The sequence below is a fragment of the Cimex lectularius genome, unplaced genomic scaffold, assembly GCF_000648675.2.
Source record: "Cimex lectularius strain Harlan isolate CLEC.00 unplaced genomic scaffold, Clec_2.1 scaffold29, whole genome shotgun sequence".
In the NCBI taxonomy this organism is placed as follows: Eukaryota; Metazoa; Arthropoda; class Insecta; order Hemiptera; family Cimicidae; genus Cimex; species Cimex lectularius.
The window spans coordinates 79,429-97,153 of record NW_019392675.1 but is presented as its reverse complement, the minus strand read 5'-3'; the positions used below and the strand labels follow the sequence as shown (position 1 = coordinate 97,153).

The window sequence follows — 17,725 nt, the reverse complement described above, 5'->3', positions numbered from 1 at the left end:
TTCCCTCATTTTTGCCATTTTTCAAATGTCGTGTATTCAGGATTCGATTCTCGGCGACAAATGAAATGGCCACAGAGAGCTTCAGTGAAGATATACTTAGTTTTACTTATTAAATCCATTATATTTTGTGGTCCGATTGACCAAATAACTTCTTTCAATTAATTAATCTTTATGTAAGGTATTGGTTGAAATGAAAAAGCTAGTTCTTTTTTTCGTTTCAACCAATACCTTACATAAAGATTAATTAATTGTTAGTAATTTATTTACAAACATCCCTGTTAAAGAATGTACTAAACTAATAAAACAAAAACTTAAAGAGAATTTTGTTTAAGATGTTATAATAGACCTCTTAAATATATGCCTACTATATAATTATTGTAAATTTTATGAAATGAAAGGGTTATCAAAGGGTCTCCATTATCCCCGCTTTGTGCCGAAATATTCATGGATATAACTTTGAAAAAAAAAATGTTTTCAAATGAAATTTTAACAAATTAATTAACAGTCCTTTTTTGGAAATGCTATGTAGACAATATTTTATGTATATTGTCGGGAACACTAGAGGTTCTAAAAGAATTCCTCCACCGACCCGTGATTCCAGCAGATTGTTCTCCATGAACCCAAAAGGTGCTGGATTCATTTGGCTCAAAGGCCGTATGTTCAAACTCCCATTAACCCCTGCTAACCATTAAAAATAATTACAAACAATTAAAACCCTAAATCCACCAAATTTAAATACCATCTAAATGAAACAAAACACAAATTCAATTTAGATTTAAATTTAAATACAACAGTGTTACGCGGTTTCAACAAAAGGAAGGGGATCAAGTTTGGTTGGAAATTTGAAAAAAAAAAATCCATTTTATGTTTTCGTAGACTAAGTTACTTCTTTCATTCAATTAATTATTCTTTCTAAGGTCTCGGTTGAGATAGAAAAGTCAGTGTCAAGAGCGGGATTCGAACCCACGACCTTCGGCTTATGACACCGACTTTTTTTATCTCAACTTAAAACCTTAATTAATTGAGTTTTAGAATAATTTGAGAATAAAACAAAAATTCGCAAAAGAAAGAAATGTTTTCACAATAGGCTCTTTAATTTTGAAGAATTCGTCGTTATTTAATAAGCCTTTTAGAAATAATTAAGAAACAAAAATGACCGATGATTCTCGACTTTCTCCTTGAAAGGTAAACCAACGATTTGCTGATAATTTTTGTACTTGTCGGTGAGAAATATCTCCTCAAACATCCACAAGGTCGATTCATTGTATTTAATTTGACCAATACTGTTATGAAACTGTACTATCTAAAAGGCTTGATAATTTGTCAGATCTTATCGCTTTATTTGGTTAGAAAAAATGGACAAGAAAAGAAGAAAACAGAAATGTACGGGGAGAAGATGTGACTCATCAATCGGGGTCAACAAAATATTCAAGGCACGAGCCACAATTGACGTTGACAGTGACATTGACTTAGCTGCTGCCAATTCAAAAACTATATTTACACCAGTGCTGCCGGTTCAAAAAATTTCTACAGTTGTCTTTGGGTAAGATAAACAATATTTTCCCCAATATTCGTGTAAAATTAATTTCCAACCTTTTGGTCTTGATTGAGTTTAGTTTGTTTTGATTGGAAATTATATTAAAAATGTATTTCAATATTTGAAGCTTAAAGCCCAAGTATGTACTTAATTTTTTAAGTATATCACATTTTTTACTAGATTTTCGTAATCAATTACTGTGATTTTTATCTTAAGTTTATGCCAGTCATTATAACATTTGAAGTGAAATAATGTTAAAAAAACAATAAATATTACGTTTTTAAAATGGTTAGGTCAGCGGAAAACGTGATCCCATTTGAAAAGTATGCCAAGTGAATTTGGAACCCCGAGTACTGGAGGGAAAAAAATTATAGGCCTGGGGGCCATTTTGCTTCCGAACTATCGGGATCCGAACTATTTTTCCTACAAAATTAAAGAAATGTTGGCACGATAAAGAAAATGTTTTTCTGAAACCTACATCACACCAGACCGCATCTCACGATTTCGGAATAATTACAAAATTAAAATTAACACTCTAATCTTGCGTTTCAGAACTTTTGAGCAATTTTTTTATTCGTCTATCTGTGGTCAATTCCTGATAACTCCGAAACCATGAGACCAATATTCATGCAATTCTCAGAAATTGTGCGAGTTGGTTTGTAGAAGATCCCCGATGAATTTTGTAACGAATTAACATACGCACATGCCAAAAGTGAGAAAGATAGACTGCCCACCCATTTGGCAGACGTTTCTTGTCTTCTGTGTTGGTGCATGTTGACCCACTAACGAGTACTAAAATATTTATTTGAAAACAAATTCAATTTTTTTTAGTAATATGTTTACATTTTTAAATATTTGTTTAATGTATTTCGTTAGTGCTTTTACGCAATTTGATTTTGAATTTTTACTCTTTTATCTCTTTTTGTAGGACATATTTCAGAAAAGAAAGAGAAGGATATTTATTTTGTAAAAGAAGTTTCTTTTTTACAAAGTAAGTTGTTTTACATACGGCCAAATAAGAAGGATCCAATTTAAACTTAAATTTAATTTTATTTAAAAAAATTGTATCAATATTAATTATTCATTTTATGTAAGGTCTTGGTTGAGATAAAAAAAGCCAGTTGGTTGAGATAAAAAAAGCCAGTGTCACGAGGGGGATTCGAACCCACGATTCGGCTAAATACGCAGCTGCTCTACCACTTGAGCTATCGTGACTTCGATCCTCTTGGACACCAACTCTCCATCAACCTACAACTGTTCGAATGTTGGTGTCCGAGTAGAATAGCGGCGTATTTAGCCGAATGTCGTGGGTTCGAATCCCGCACGTGACACTGATTTTTCAATCTCAACCAAGACCTCACATAAAAACAATAATTAACTGAAAGAAGTAATTTGGTCAATTGACCCTAAAACGTAATTGTTTATATTGGTTGTTGGAGTTTTAACGACGCGAATCCGCGATGACGAACCGTGTCAACGATAACAATAGGACCAGGCCAATTTTGATCCGACTCCTTTCAAAATAAATTTATTCCCAGAATGAAATACCGCCGATAACGATTGTTCAAGTTTCTGGCCGTTTTCCCAGGCGGTGAAAATAATTAGAAACCGCCTCGTGAAAATTTACGCCGTAAGTATTTTTAAGTTTAACGACCCCTGGCTTTGTTTGTTCTGAATTTCCGAGACCCAGATGCAATCGAGGTTTTTTTTTTCTTCTATGGGTGTTTGTTGCTATTTTATTACTGCATAACCGACCGAGAAGCCGATGCTAATGTGATTAGCTAGGGTTTTAAACCTAATTTGGTATCTGATAACTGATAAACTATGCGCCTGATCGTAGGTCGTTCTAGAAATTAATATTGTAACATGTTTAAATCAAAAGTGAAGACGGTTACGAATTTCTAACCGGTAAGTTGGAATTACGTAGATTCATTTCGAAATAAACGCAAGGCCAGTTTTACTTGGCAATGCTCAGTTTTCAGTTCGGATTTTCAAAATCGATTCATAAAACATTCAAAATTATTTTAACTTTTCTATTAATAATCTCCGAAGTGGAAAAGGATAAACATCACATATTACTTATGTGCCTGTAGGGGAAAAAAAATCTTTATTTTTATGTGCTTTAGGCCTTAATCATACAAGGCGCAATATTAAAAAATATCTCAATTAATTATTCTTATTATGAAAGGTCTCGGTTGAGATGGAAAAGTTAGTGTCACGAGCGGGATTCGAACCCACGATCTTCGGCTGGGTTCAAATCCTCTCTCTCTTTTTCATCTAAACCAAGACCTTACATAAAAAGAATAATTAATTGAAATAAATAACATAGTCAATTAGACCAGAAAATTATTGGATTAATTCAAAAAATACTTTGAGAAACAATGAACTACGAAAGGGGGTATGTAATAATCAAAGTTAGGTTTTTTGAGGTAGTGCAGTACATATTGTTTGTTTTTATTAATTTTTGTTTGTTTCCTGTGTCGTATTAGCATTATTATACGATATGGGAGACATTACTTTCCTTTGAAGTTTTGAAATAAATGGTTCTTTTTCTTGCTTAAATGAATAGAACAATAGCTCCTCGTGTTTTACTATCTTAAAACTCTTAATATGACGATTTAAAAAAAAAAATGTTTCTGCATACTGACTCCAAATCAAACCCGAAGAGAAAAAATGTCTGCCTTTTTGAACGGTGGATTTTTATATATTTTAAGGTCATGAGTCTTAGAAATGTATATAATTAGACGTAAGACGGTGCGACCACCGTCCTTGGACCGAGCCAACGGCCTCAAAGGTTGAAGACTTTACAGGGCAAAAACTTCACAGAAGGCCCCTTTAGATATAAAACGACGGATGATGAAGCAAGCAACGGGGTGGGGCGGACGGACGGAATGAACTCTTCACCAGGACGTGACCCTTGCTTCTCCTTCCGGCGTGTGCCCACCCTTCTATGAACATGCGCCGTCAAAGCGAAAAATGAATTTAAAACAAAAATCGTACTCGTTGTGATACATATATTTAAACGCAGAAAGGATTATTATAAGAGAAATTTAAATAAGAATTGATAGATATTCGGTACTTTGTGTTAGAACAAACGATTAAGTAGCTTGGCTACATGCCTGTAAAATTTGACCTTATATCTACATAAGCAATTCCTACAATGAACTCTTTCACATTCTTCCTTGATTATTATATGCTAGATTTGTTACCATAACCTTATTTACAGTAGTACTGAAGTACCTAACAGTTTTGCCTTAAAATTTTTCAACCAAGTTGTTTTACTTCTAATAGGTCTCTTGATCAGTTTTCTTCTTTAGTATAAAAAGTAATATGTTGATCGACCTGCAGATAATCTACGTACGGTTCCAATCTTCGTAGAGGTCATTAGGTAGGTGAAAAAAAGGAAGACTAAATGCTGGGTTCACCAAGCTTTCGGCACCTTATAACAAGGAAATCGATTTTCTTCATTCTTGGGAAAGCCCTGATGATGGCACTATAAGGTGCCGAAAGCTTGGTGAACCCAGCAATTAGTCTTCCTTTTTTCGCCTGTCTAATGACCTCTACGAAGATTGGTAGATCCCTACAAAAAAGTAATATTTCACTTTCTCCTCGTGGCAGATATTGCTTTTACTAGTTATATCTCCCTGCCTAGTCTTCTTACTTCTGGATTAGTTATCAGGGATGCTTACACAAATGGTTCTGATCTTGTTAAATGAGTCGAGAATGTTTTTTTGATGTAGGTTTCTGAACAAACACTTGTCCATAGCACCGTCCTGGGGTCTGTTGACAGGTGGGTAAGTGTGATATTTTTACTCTTTTTAGGTTAGGCTTTAGTTAGGTTTACCACCTAGTTTCTTGTAATAGAAATGAGTAAAAAGGACCGGAAAATAAGAAAAAAGTTAGATTGAGGAAGAAAAGATGAAAAAATTGGTTAAAGCAGGTCAAAACTTAACGATTTTCAACAAGATACTTTTGAGTAGATGTTCTAGAAACCCTCCCTTTTAACTTATCTTTACGTTTAACCTTCATGGACATGTTAGCATAATCTTGAAAGATGTACTCGATGCCAATCCCTCTGGTTTTGGTAACAAAAAAACACCTTACCACATTTTAGGCTCCCATTGTACAAAAGTTTTTATTTGAAGCAAAGATGAAATGGGATCTGTGGAAGTTTGATTTCATTCATGTTTTTGTTATTTTGGTGGGCGGGTGATTACTTGTTTTGAAGTTTTTTACTTATAGTCCTATACATCAGTATCCGATGTGTTCCTCTTTCCTAATACGCGTACCCCTAAATTGCAGGGACTTGTACGTCAAAGAATTAGGTTCTGCATATTTTATGATATGATCCTGCCATTGTAATTCAAATTCTGCGTTATAAAATTGCTTATTTAAACGTTCCTCCTGAGTGCTAGTTTAAAGTTATTAATTAATAGTTATTCAGATGCGGTCGGGTGTGATGTAGGTTTCAGAAAAACATTTTCTTTATCGTGCCAACATTTCGATCTTTATTGAGATCATCTTCAGGGCTCAAAGTGTTTGTCTTCTGTGTAATTGTGCCATCCTAGCGTGTCGTGTTGAGAGTTATTAATTAAGCAGCGGCGATAGAATACAACCCTGCCTGACACCTTTATTTATTTCATCGTTTGAATGTTAAATCCTTACATAGTCCTTTTATTGTGTCTATGAATGAACATGCAATTTGTTCGTTACCGTTCATTTTGGACTGCTTATTCACGCTAGGTTGGTCGGTCAGACGCGTTTCGGCATTTAGCCATCTTCAGTGTTGGGTGTAGGGATTTTTGTACATTACATCCTGATGAAAAATGATATTTATTGAAAAAACCATTTACATTGGATGAAAACGTTTTTTCTCAATCAAAGTTTAATCCACGTAAGAGGTAGTGTGAATGGGCAAGGTCAGGGCTGTGGGTGGACGTTCCATTTTGTTCGTTTTGCATTTTCGATGTCTATTCGGACAAAAAATTTCATCCAGTTCACTAGTCGTTTGAATTAATTTTCATGGAAAAACCGTCACCCCGACGACAACTTTCTCCAAGTTGAGCTAATCTGGAAAAATTTTCCTTTCCCTATCTTGTGTAGGTGGCTGTCGATAATTGACTGCGACAAACCCGGTTCGCTTGGTTGTTGGTTTGTCTCGAATCGACCTCAATCGCGTCTCCTAAACCCTCGCCGTTAACAACAGATGGTCGTTCACAACCTTGATCCCTTTACAGACTTCTATCGCCACTTTTGAACTTTTCAAGCCACCTCCGCTAAGTCCGATCATTGGGCACTACCTCCTACTCATTCCTATATAATCTAAAAACCTCTTAAGCGGTTTCCCTTAGGAGGATGTCTACTATGTTGTACGTCTTATGTAGTGGTTGCAAATCAATCAACCAAGATAGAAATAAATTACAGTATTACAATTAGTACAACCACCCACAGGATTTCCAGCATCCTCAGAAGAAAAGGTTGTACATACCATATAGTTTAAAAATAATATAAAACAGGCTTATTTATACTAAAATTACAGTGTGATAACACGTACGTATCCAAGAGTGAGGAAAGACTTGTTATTTCACGTTATAAAATACATGGTAATTATATTATCAAATTAATCCTTATATGGCTTCTTATTTTCAAATAGTTTCTTTGTTGAGAATATATTGTACGTTTTTCCTTTGGTAAAACATACAATGACATTATTATAATTTACCCTTCCGCCAACCTTGTATCATTTCAGAGATATTACAATCAAATATAAAATGATTGTATTAAGATATTAATATTTGTCGTTGTGATATGACCTTTGTTCGGTTTTCATTGTCGCGTGTTCTCAGGGCCGTTACTGAGTAAAATTATGTCACACCGGACTTAGTTGTTAAAAAAAAAAAAAAGGAAAAAGAACGATTAAAAGCACTTAGGAGGTCAAACAACCCGCTTTTAGTTATGGTCGGTTGAATTTTCTTATGGATTTTGTCTTGAATCTCTCGTGTAATAATATAAAAAATTCTCTGGTGAGATTACTAGCTCGTCGAAACATATACTTTTGAAGTTAAACCACGTTTAACGTTTGTAAATCTGGGGTTGTAAATAAAGCCAGTCTATGTCAGTGGTGATGTCGATTTACACAAAATTTGCCAGGGGAATAAGCTAAATTGTTATTTCTTTTCGTGATAAGATAAGGCAGAAATGTGACAAGCCCAATGGCTTTTGGTGAAGTTCCGACAAATCTTGAACATTTCTAGGCGTTCTGATTACCCGGCTTTGCAACTACTTTAGACGACAATATCTTATTCTTTAAAGTAGTAATTACATCCTAATCTATGAGGTCTTTTCAAATTTCAAAATCGTCGTTCAGAGTGACATCATAAAATTTAATTGTAGGTGCAGCTTTTTTCCCCTAGTACTGACCAGGTTGTTACTAGAGCCATGTAAAAATAACTCCATTAATGTGGGTGTTTGAGAGCATTGTTACAATCTGTATAAAAAGATGTTGAGAACACGCAATTTATTCTGTATTTATGCCTTATTTTTCTGCCATGAGGTTTCCTTCAATCCTCTCATGACCTGGCGTCGATATTAAGTCCTCTTCATCATTTTTTTTATAATCTGTTACATCCTTCTCAATAATTTATTGGTTGACCGGAAAAACGTCTGTTTTTACCTTGAGCGTAGGCAAACATATCTGAAAATAACCGTTTAATTCTTTTTTTACCTTCAGAAACGTGTGCCGGTGTGGTTTATCTATCTGAATTCTAAAATTTCACTTGCCTTGATAACAGGAATGTCTTGACAGTAAGAGCCTTTGTTTCACAAGCAGGAATCCATTAATGCAGTAATTCAAGATTATATATATGAAATTATTTTTTAATCTCTCTAGTAGTTTTCTAAATCTCCAAGATGAGTAGACGACATTACGAATTGCCTTCTTTTGATGCACTTTGCTTCACTTGAACTACAAACTGATTTTTCTTTTCTCGTAAACGTTTTTCCTTTTTCTATCGGACCGTAGATCCACAAACATTCAATTTTTTTGTGTGGTGATTGTGTGACCGTTAGTCGATGGTTATTCGGTGATCATGAGATGCGGTCTGGTGGGTCGTAGGTTTTATAAAAACATTTTCTTTATTGAGATCATCTTCAGGGCTCAAAGTGTTTGTTTTCTGCGTAATTGTGCCAATCTTGTGTGTCGTGTTGAGAGTGCCAGTGAGATATTGCTGTGTTTGTTTTCTGCGTAATTGTGCCATTCTCGGGTGTTGTGTTGAGAGTGCCAGTGAGATATTGCTGTTTTATGTTTATATCATACAAAATATCATATAAACATAAAACAACAATATCTCACTGGTACTCTCAACACGTCACACAAGAATGGCACAATTACGCAGAAAACAAACACTTTGAGTCTAAAATTTGTATCATTGTATAAATTCATTTTTTCACATCGTACATTTATTTGTATAATTAAAGTCTATAAATCTCAGGCCCTGAAGATGATCTCAATAAAGATCGAAACGTAGCACGATAAAGAAAATGTTTTTCTAAAATCTACGTCACACCAGACCGGATCTCATGAGCTCCAAATAATCATTCACTTTTTTATTGGATTGTGAACCAAATGTGGATTTAGGAATGATGATCGCTGTTCTTATGTTAATTGAGATGAATCGGATAAACCAACCTTTAGGATTGTAAACTCTCTGGCTATTCCAACTTGGTATAGACTCCGGAACGATGATTTTTTTGTTGGTCGTGAGTCCATGTTTGAAGCATACACCCTTCGTCAAGAAGCTCTTAGGACTTCGGTCTTTTCCGTCTTCCTTAGTGATTTTTCTCTTTTCTTTTCAAACCTCGAAAGGAAGCTTCTGGATTGTTTGGTTCCAGTGCCTAATTTCCATTGTTTCTCCACTCTTTACCATGTCTTCTTTTCTACGATGCTCGATGATAGTACGAATCCCTAAGCCACAAAAGGGTGTGTGTCAGATCCTCTTCTTCCTCCTCTACTCCTACATGTCCTAGGTCACATTAGAGAATGACCATTGGGCTTGCGTAACCGATTTAGTTTGGTTTTGCAGTTCAGCTGCTTCCCGACTATGAGAGCTATGATTTTGTTTTACTTCTGTTCAAATTGAATTGTATACATCGCTAATAGACTTTGGCTTTAAAGAAACTGGTGAACATGCCCAGGGGCTCTGAGTACACATCTTGGGACCAAATACACCTTCCGTGCGTCCTAGATTCTTCAATGTACCAGCAAATTGTACTTCTCTGAACATGATTTTTTCCTCCTATGTGGAGGAAAATTGTGTGTCCTGTCTCAACTGTTAACTTACGCGTTTTTGACTTTTCAAGTAAGATTTCCTAACGACCAGTCCTGTTTCTACGAAACGTGACATCTTACGCCGTTATTGTTATTATTATGGACGTTCCTTTTTGAGTTGAGACATATATATGTATTTATAATGAAAAAAGCTTGTTTTAAGATTAGAATTTGACCAACTTTAAAGATTAAAAAAACGGATTCAGTAAGCCATCAATAAAACAAAAGGATTAATTTTGGTTTGTACAAAACCCTGGCTGGCGCTTATTCTTCTGCCGAAGCATGATTAATCTTCCATTTGACTTCTATAAATAAAAATAATCTGTTACCCCGAGCTTATCCGGCAAGGGAGAATTATTCGAATCCCCAATTGCCCGGAATTGTAAATGCTCGTTTTAGCATTTTAACGCGCAATTCTACTCCCGCGGTTTTGCGTACTTCGGTGAAACTTTTGAAAAAGAAATGGGAAGAATTTTTTCACTTTGGTTTTTCATATCATTGTGCAATAAACGAGATAAGCTTGAGCTTATCATTTCTCTCTGACCTCAGTCCAGTAGGAATGTAAAATCTTACTTTCAACGTGACATTCAACGAGATATATTAATTTGATTGTGTTGTGAAAAAAGCTTATAATTTGTCGGCTATTAATTTAAAATAACTTTGTTAAGCATTGTCTGGCCTGCTAATCTATAATGTTATTTCAAGTGGAAAAGAGAAGTGAACGGTTTATTCATGGCCATGACTTCCAGCGTTTTCTTAACATTAACACAAAAACATTTGATAATCAGTTTGATCTGTCAGCCTGAAGATTCTGAAATTGTTAAGAGACAATCGATTCTGTTTTCAGGAATTGTGTGCCAATATAAAATCTCAAACACAAAACCAACTCAGAAGATGACAAGAAGAAACGCTTCTTACAGGCCAACACAGCGAGGATAGGCAGACCAAAATGATCGGAAACGACCAGATTACATCAGCCGCAGACCACACGGAGAAATCTTTGAAAGAGTTTTCTTGTCAATTTGCTGTTTGAATATAAACTACATGATCATATTTGAATGATCCTGAAAATCCTGGTCGCCCTGTTTGCCTCATAGAATTTTTTTAAAAACTAAATCTACAAAGTTCAAAGCGCATGGAAGAGGAATAGTTTCATTTTATGCGCCGTTAAATTTTTGTAAAGTATTTTTAGGTCTGTGTGCTATTTTATTTTTATCGGGTTTGATCATTCACGAACAAGCTGGTCCGCTTATTTTCGCTGTGGTTGTTTTGAGAATATCGACCTAAAAGTGCAAAAATGGGACATTCTCGTCTTAAAATCAGTTGAAGTATGTATTGTAAAACAATGTTTAGTCTCATGTTGAACCGGACTCGGTCACTTATTGGGTCCGTCTTTACTCGCGGGTTTGTTGAAGTACTCAAGCTCGTTTCGGCATTGCGCCATCTTCAGTGAGGAACCGTTCCCAGCATGAGATCACCGCACACCAGCGTAGGATCAACTTTAATGTTCACTGTTCATTTTTCGAATATTTAACAATCCGATTAAACTTGAAGTCCTGGTCTTCATATTCTCGCTCCGTTTGCCTGTTTGATTTCCCCAGAAATTGTGTTTGTACAAAATTCACAGTGCATGCGTGGATTTTTTTCGAATTAAGAGCCTTTAAATTGTTGTAATCATTTTATGGTCTGTGTTCTGTTTTAATTTTAACGGTTTGATCACCGTCGGGCATCCTGGTCCGCATTTCTCAAATTGAATCTGCTGTTACAAAATTCAAAGTGCATAGACGGAATGTGGTCAACTGATGTGCATTTATTTTATAAAAGCATTTTGTGGTCTGCTTGCTGTTTGAATATTAACAATGGCTTGATCGCCCATGACCGTCCTGGTCCTCATATTCTCGCTCTGTTTGTCTGCCAGACTCCCAGTTTCCCTACTGCTTATGTGTATGTTAAAGTTTAAAGAGAAACTGCGGGCTAAAATTATAAAAAAAGTAAGTGAAAAGTACTTTTCGAAAGTACTTACCAAAAGTAAAAAACTGAAAAGTAAAATTTAACACTGCTCCTAGGTGTTTTTCCTTTTTTTAACTTAATAAAACTTGTAACTTTCGTCTATAAAAATGTTTGACCAATTATATTTTTGTTTTAACTATGGAAAACGTTCGCCTAAAATTGATTAATTTGAGAGAAAAGTGGATAATTTATTACAATTATTGTTTAATATGGGTTATTTTGACATTTTAGTCGCCAGATGTGTTGTAATAAAATTGCAAAATTGCTTTTCGTCGACGCGCAATTTTGTTCGTTCTGTCAATTTATGATCAAATACGATTTGATTTAAGACAAATAAGGCTATAAAATTTAACGATTAGAATTTGTAATTGTGGTTGTTTAATGGTTTATCTCGGAAAAACGATTTTTTTATTGTTAAATTATACCTGGTTTTTCAGCTACACGACAGTTATTTTCTTCAGCTACCGATCATTCCAGTCCATCAGTTCTCGCTCTATTTATCGGTCTGGGGGCGTTTTCGAAAAATTAAAGTATTTAGATCCGTGGAAAGGAAAACACCGAGAATAGGCCAGGTCGGTGAGGGCCAATGCCAAGGAAGTACAAACGTTCAGTTTTAAATTAAATCTAAAGGCCTCTAGATGATGAAACTAGCTTGGTTGTTTCTTATGATTGTGGTCTGCTTATCCTATTAATATATATTTATTAATTTAGCAGCATGAGTAAACGTCTGTATTGTTAATTAAATGTATTTAGCGTCATGATCATCCTGGTTTTGTTATTCTTGCTCGTACTCTTTAAGACTCAGGTCAGCTGAAACTGATAAAATCCAAATAGATTGAAAACAGCGAGCATAGGCCAGGATGTTACGTTATTTTAAAGGATAATCAAAAGTCAATTGTGTGTTTTTCATCAATGCGCGATTATCAATGACCCTGCCACCTTTCTGTTTTTGTGAAAATTTGTCACTAAAAATGTTTTGATTTGGAGAATGAAGATATCAAAATTGCAATTTTTTAAAACATTTTTTATGTAGGTATATTCAATTTTTTTAAAGGGGTGATGATTTGAGGGCTTGACTTTGCCAGGTGCTACGTCCAAACAGAACCGCCTCGAGTGTGAAGCAGTGCAATTATTTGTATGTTAATTTTTTCCCCGATGGTGGTTTCTTTAAAGTTTGAGCATCGGATCGCGTTAGTTTCATATTTTGCTTCGATTTATGTAAAGAATGGAAAGTAGCAAAGGGGGTCGCCGCCCGTGATGACCGGGGGTAGGCGCGCATGCTTGTGATGCAACCGTGACATCATTGCAAGACGTCATCATCCACCTACAGTGCACGTGCATCCAAATTGGCCCACGACCGCACGTGTACGTACACGGACCTCAATGACTTGTCGACAAATCCGCAGAAATATTACCAGTTGTCGAATTTCATTTTAATTTACCGTCTGCCGTTTTTCCCTACCTCGGCGCCTCTGAGGACTGCGTTTTCAAGGCAAGGGGGAAAATCGTAGGTATAGGAAAAGGTACGGTTTAAACCTGACTAAATGGAATTCCTTTGTCGAGGATCCCCCTCCCTGTTCTTCGTCCTCTTCAGGGTCTTTTCTCCCCACTCGGCCTTTTGCTTTAGTCGGTTGTTTGATCTTGTACCGTTCGGTCGATTTCATCAAGTGGCGTAACTTGCGGCAATTTTGAGTTGTTTTTAAAATTATTTTTTAAATTTAACCCGGTGAGTTCTTTTCTACTAAGTCGCCCCTTGTGGATATAATTTTACGGCTTGGTGTGTGTGTGTGTGTGTGTTTAGGCATGCGTGCTTGGTATAGGTCGCCCCCTCCCCCTAGCAAGGGTTCAACCCTCCAGACAATATTGATTATATCTTCTTTCTACCAATTCTACACCAGACATGGCACCCCTACGATTCAGTTCCGAAAGAGGATGGGGGAAATTTTAAAAAGTGTTAAACGGTTTTCCCTCCTGTGAACGTTTTTCCTTCGAAAGTAATAGAACAAAGTAGATCCGTGCTTTTTATTAAGGGACTGCGCCAGACGACACTTCCGGGTTTTTTTGCTTCTCTAAAAATTGTCACAGTGTTAAAAGTAAGTTTGTATGGTGATTTTTGCCGTCTATTGTAGCCAGGTCAACGACCCTGTTCGGCCATGAGGCACCGACGCTGATGTTCTTTCCCATCACGGTCGACTTCAAAAGGATTCACTTTTTATGTTCCATTTTCATATTTTAAAACTTTAAAATCAGGAAGTTCGGCCTGACCTCGGAGGATTCGAAGCATTACGCAGTATCATCGACTGCTACCGTAACCTCAATGAAAATACCCTTAGAGATAAGATTAAATTTGTTTCTTTCCCGTCTTTATTTCTTAAAACTTGATTTATGTTTAAAAAACAAGATTTTATTTCTTACGTAATTCTGTAAAAAACAAACATAACTTTTTTATATTTCTTTGTATAATGATTCAGTTGAGGGAGAGGAAAAAATGTATTTATCACTGTGACTTTTGGAACTTCCGGTCGTAACAGAAAGACCTAAGGGTTTTATAAATACACCGTCACCTTGTATCAGACTTCCGTAAACGATTCAGTTCGATCTTGACAAAGCGGTTCATAGAAAGGATCTATAAATAGAAGAGTGCCTTTTGGCCTCTACAGTGTTTTTACAGACGTTAAAACAGTTTTTTTTCAAACTTCCGCGTGGGACTGGAAACCCAAGGACCTTTTACTACTTTTTTCCCCGTTGTTTTAATTCTTTTATGTTTTTTGTTTCAGGAGCTTGTGTAGGAGGAGGGCTTTGTGTTAGTTAATTCAGATCCACAACGGAAGGGCCTACGGTAGCAGGGGGGGCTTCTCCTGTCAACGGAGGAAGGTAAGAGCAACATTGAAAATCCCACGAGATCTTTTTAAATATTATTCTAGAAAATTGCGTCGAAGTTGGCTACCGAACTGCGTCAGTTCAGGGTATTGAAACAACGGGTCTTTAACCCCGATCGTCTCTTAACCTGATCGCCTGTAGCCTACACTGCAACATAAACATTGCAACCAATGCTGTTTTTCCAAACGTGTTCGAAGGGCGTCGCCTGCAAAGGCAGCATTTCGCAGCAATACAAAAAATTGTACTGACTTATTAAATATGTTAATTAATAATTAAAATATTTAATTAATAATGGTGTATTTGCCATAATATAATGGTGTTTATGCTATGGATGAACACATTTTAATGATGATACCAAAAATAATTTAAGGAAAATTTTCCTGACGAGATTTTATTCTCCTGCAACAACTTGACACCTTCCAAGTCATACGGATTCATTTTTCTATATAAATTCATACCTTAAATAGCATAGTTAAAGTACATAATGTTACGTACATCTTGAGTTCTGCATCATGTTGAATAGTTTTGGCATTTCCAGTGATTCTAGTCAGACCACTTTCATTTGTATTATTCTGTCCTAAGAAGAAATGCCACATCACCAACTTTTTAACTTTATTATTATTTTACCATAATTTTACCATTGTATTTTTTAGGTACATTTTTTTAAAAAGTTTTTAGGGCTGGTGCCTGGGAGATATTTTGTCAGTCTTTTTGTACTTATCACATTTTATATTAGTTTGTTCGATATTCTATCTAGTATTAATAATAGAATGTATTTTAATATATGGCAGCTATTTTTGTTTACAATTCCACACGCGGAAAAGCACATTTCTGAAGGAAAGAAAGGCCTTTATTTATTTATTTTAATGGCCTTATGACCTCCACATTAGCCAAGGAGACGATTTAGTACGCATGCGCGTATTGGGAGGAGGGTATTGTGAAAAAAAGGCCAGAGGTAACGGGAATCGAACCCACGACCGAGGGGTCTAAGAGCCGAGAGTCTCTCACAAACCACTCGGCTACTGCGGTCCCCTAAAAAAGGTCAAAATTTTCAATTTCAAATTAATGTTTTTCCCCCATTTTTCTCTTATTTTTAAGGCAGGGAGTGGTGAGGAATTTGGTATATTTTGAATCAATCTTGTTGAGTGAGATTAAACACTGGTTCTGTTAATGTATTTAGATGGCTGTAGAAATATGAGTCCAGTTAATTCAGTAAAAAACAAGTTGACCACCAAGTAAATATAAAAGATTTTGTCGGGACCTGTGAGAGGCTGTACATATAATTCTCTAACAAATAAAATTATGACTATAAGTTTTTTATATAAAGAAATAGTCTGAAAAAGTCAAAACAAAAAATTGACTCCTTATCATTGCAAATTAAATACTATAATTTTCTTAATATTTTTTATTTTATGAATTCACATGAATATTAATGGTTACTTATTAAGTTTCATGTTTACAATATAAACACTTCCAAAATTAGTAGGATGCCAAATGTCAAATTGTATTTTGTTTTTGCAGTTTGACACATAAATTATGATGTTCAACATGATTTTCTTTGTTCTGGTCTGCCTATTCTTGGGCCTGACATACAAACACACAAAACTGACGGCATTAGGCAGACTAGGATTAGCTCAGATATATTTCACAATTTTAGTTGTTAATAAAAATGAAATGCTAATTATTCATGCCAAGGCTGAAGTGCAGTATGCCAAGGCTGGACAAACATGAGAAAATTTAGGAGAAAACTTATAAATGAAAATATAACGATTAAATTTTTTTTTAAATGTAAGTGTATGGCAGGCAATATGCATTAAGTTATTAAAATTTTAGTTGTTGTAGGACAGCTTGTTTCGGTTTAAATTAAAAATTCAAGGTTGGTGTATAAACAGGCAAAAAATTCAACTTCTTCGGAAAAAAAATTACATTTTTGTTTATATTTTTGTATTTATAGAGTGATGATTACATTTTCAGAATTTTTGAAGAAGTTTTTTTAGAAATTATTTACATAATCTCTTTACAGACAATTCAATTTAAAAACGTGTATCATTGGGCAATTGGTTTTAATCATCCGTAACTGATTAATTGTTGATAAGGAAAAAATGGGGGAATGCGTGCATTAGATTACTTTACTTACATTGTTTAGATAACAGCATAAATTAATGTACAGTGTTGATATGATGTGATAGCATTATTTATATTGTTTTCTTCAGGGACAATAATCGTGCCATTGCTGCAACTAAGCGCTGGGTTCCTCCTTCCATAGTCAGGCGAAATGCTCTTTCCCAAGAGGACAAAAACAACATCACTTTCCGCAGGGTAGGCTTTTTTCTAATTCAAAGTGAATGCCTTTTTTCCTTAACTGTATAAATCATGAATCAAATTTTCACAGGTTCGTGGAATCCTTAATAAGCTTACACCTGAGAAGTTTGATAAGCTAAGTGATGACTTGCTGAAGGAAGAACTAAATTCTAACTTTATTCTCAAAGGTGTTATCCATCTGGTAAGTTGTCAACTATAAATTAATTCGAGGTAGAAAATAAAATGACTTTCTTTAATGTAAAATTTTATTTTTTTCTTTATTTCCAGTTGTTTGAAAAAGCTCTAGATGAACCGAAGTACAGTTCTATGTACGCACAGCTCTGCCGAAGGCTTTGCAAAGAGGCACCTGGTCCTAACAAAGACGAGCCTTGCACTTTCAAAAGCATCTTACTCAGTATTTGCAAGACTCAGTTTGAGAACAGGTCAAAACAAATCAGTGATAAACGCAAATCCTTAGGCAACATCAAATTTATTGGTGAACTGTGCAAATTAGAGATAGCACACAAAGGTATCATATTTTCGTGCATGAAAAAACTTTTGGAATCTAAACCGAATCACCAAGAGATGGCTGAAGATATTGAGTGCCTTTGTCAGATCTTGAGGACCTGCGGTCAGATTCTTGACAATGACGAAGCACAAGTGAGTCGTTT

The 17,725-nt window shown here is 35.4% G+C and overlaps 1 protein-coding gene across 5 annotated transcripts in view; it reads left to right on the top strand.

Annotated features, from left to right (window-relative positions):
* LOC106661762 (eukaryotic translation initiation factor 4 gamma 2) overlaps nucleotides 1-17,725 on the top strand; it is a 37,167-nt gene that overhangs the window by 13,754 nt on the left and 5,688 nt on the right. For 3 of the 5 annotated variants that reach the window (XM_014385371.2, XM_014385375.2, XM_014385373.2), the window contains exons 2-5: nucleotides 14,651-14,747; nucleotides 16,967-17,072; nucleotides 17,146-17,256; nucleotides 17,343-17,714. In XM_014385371.2, the coding sequence (XP_014240857.1) occupies nucleotides 17,382-17,714 (333 nt within the window). In that variant the 5' untranslated portion in view covers nucleotides 14,651-14,747; nucleotides 16,967-17,072; nucleotides 17,146-17,256; nucleotides 17,343-17,381. Of the gene's footprint in view, nucleotides 1-13,494; nucleotides 13,600-13,796; nucleotides 13,967-14,650; nucleotides 14,748-16,966; nucleotides 17,073-17,145; nucleotides 17,257-17,342; nucleotides 17,715-17,725 lie in introns of those variants that run through there. The other 2 variants (XM_014385372.2, XM_014385374.2) reach the window with 2 other exon arrangements.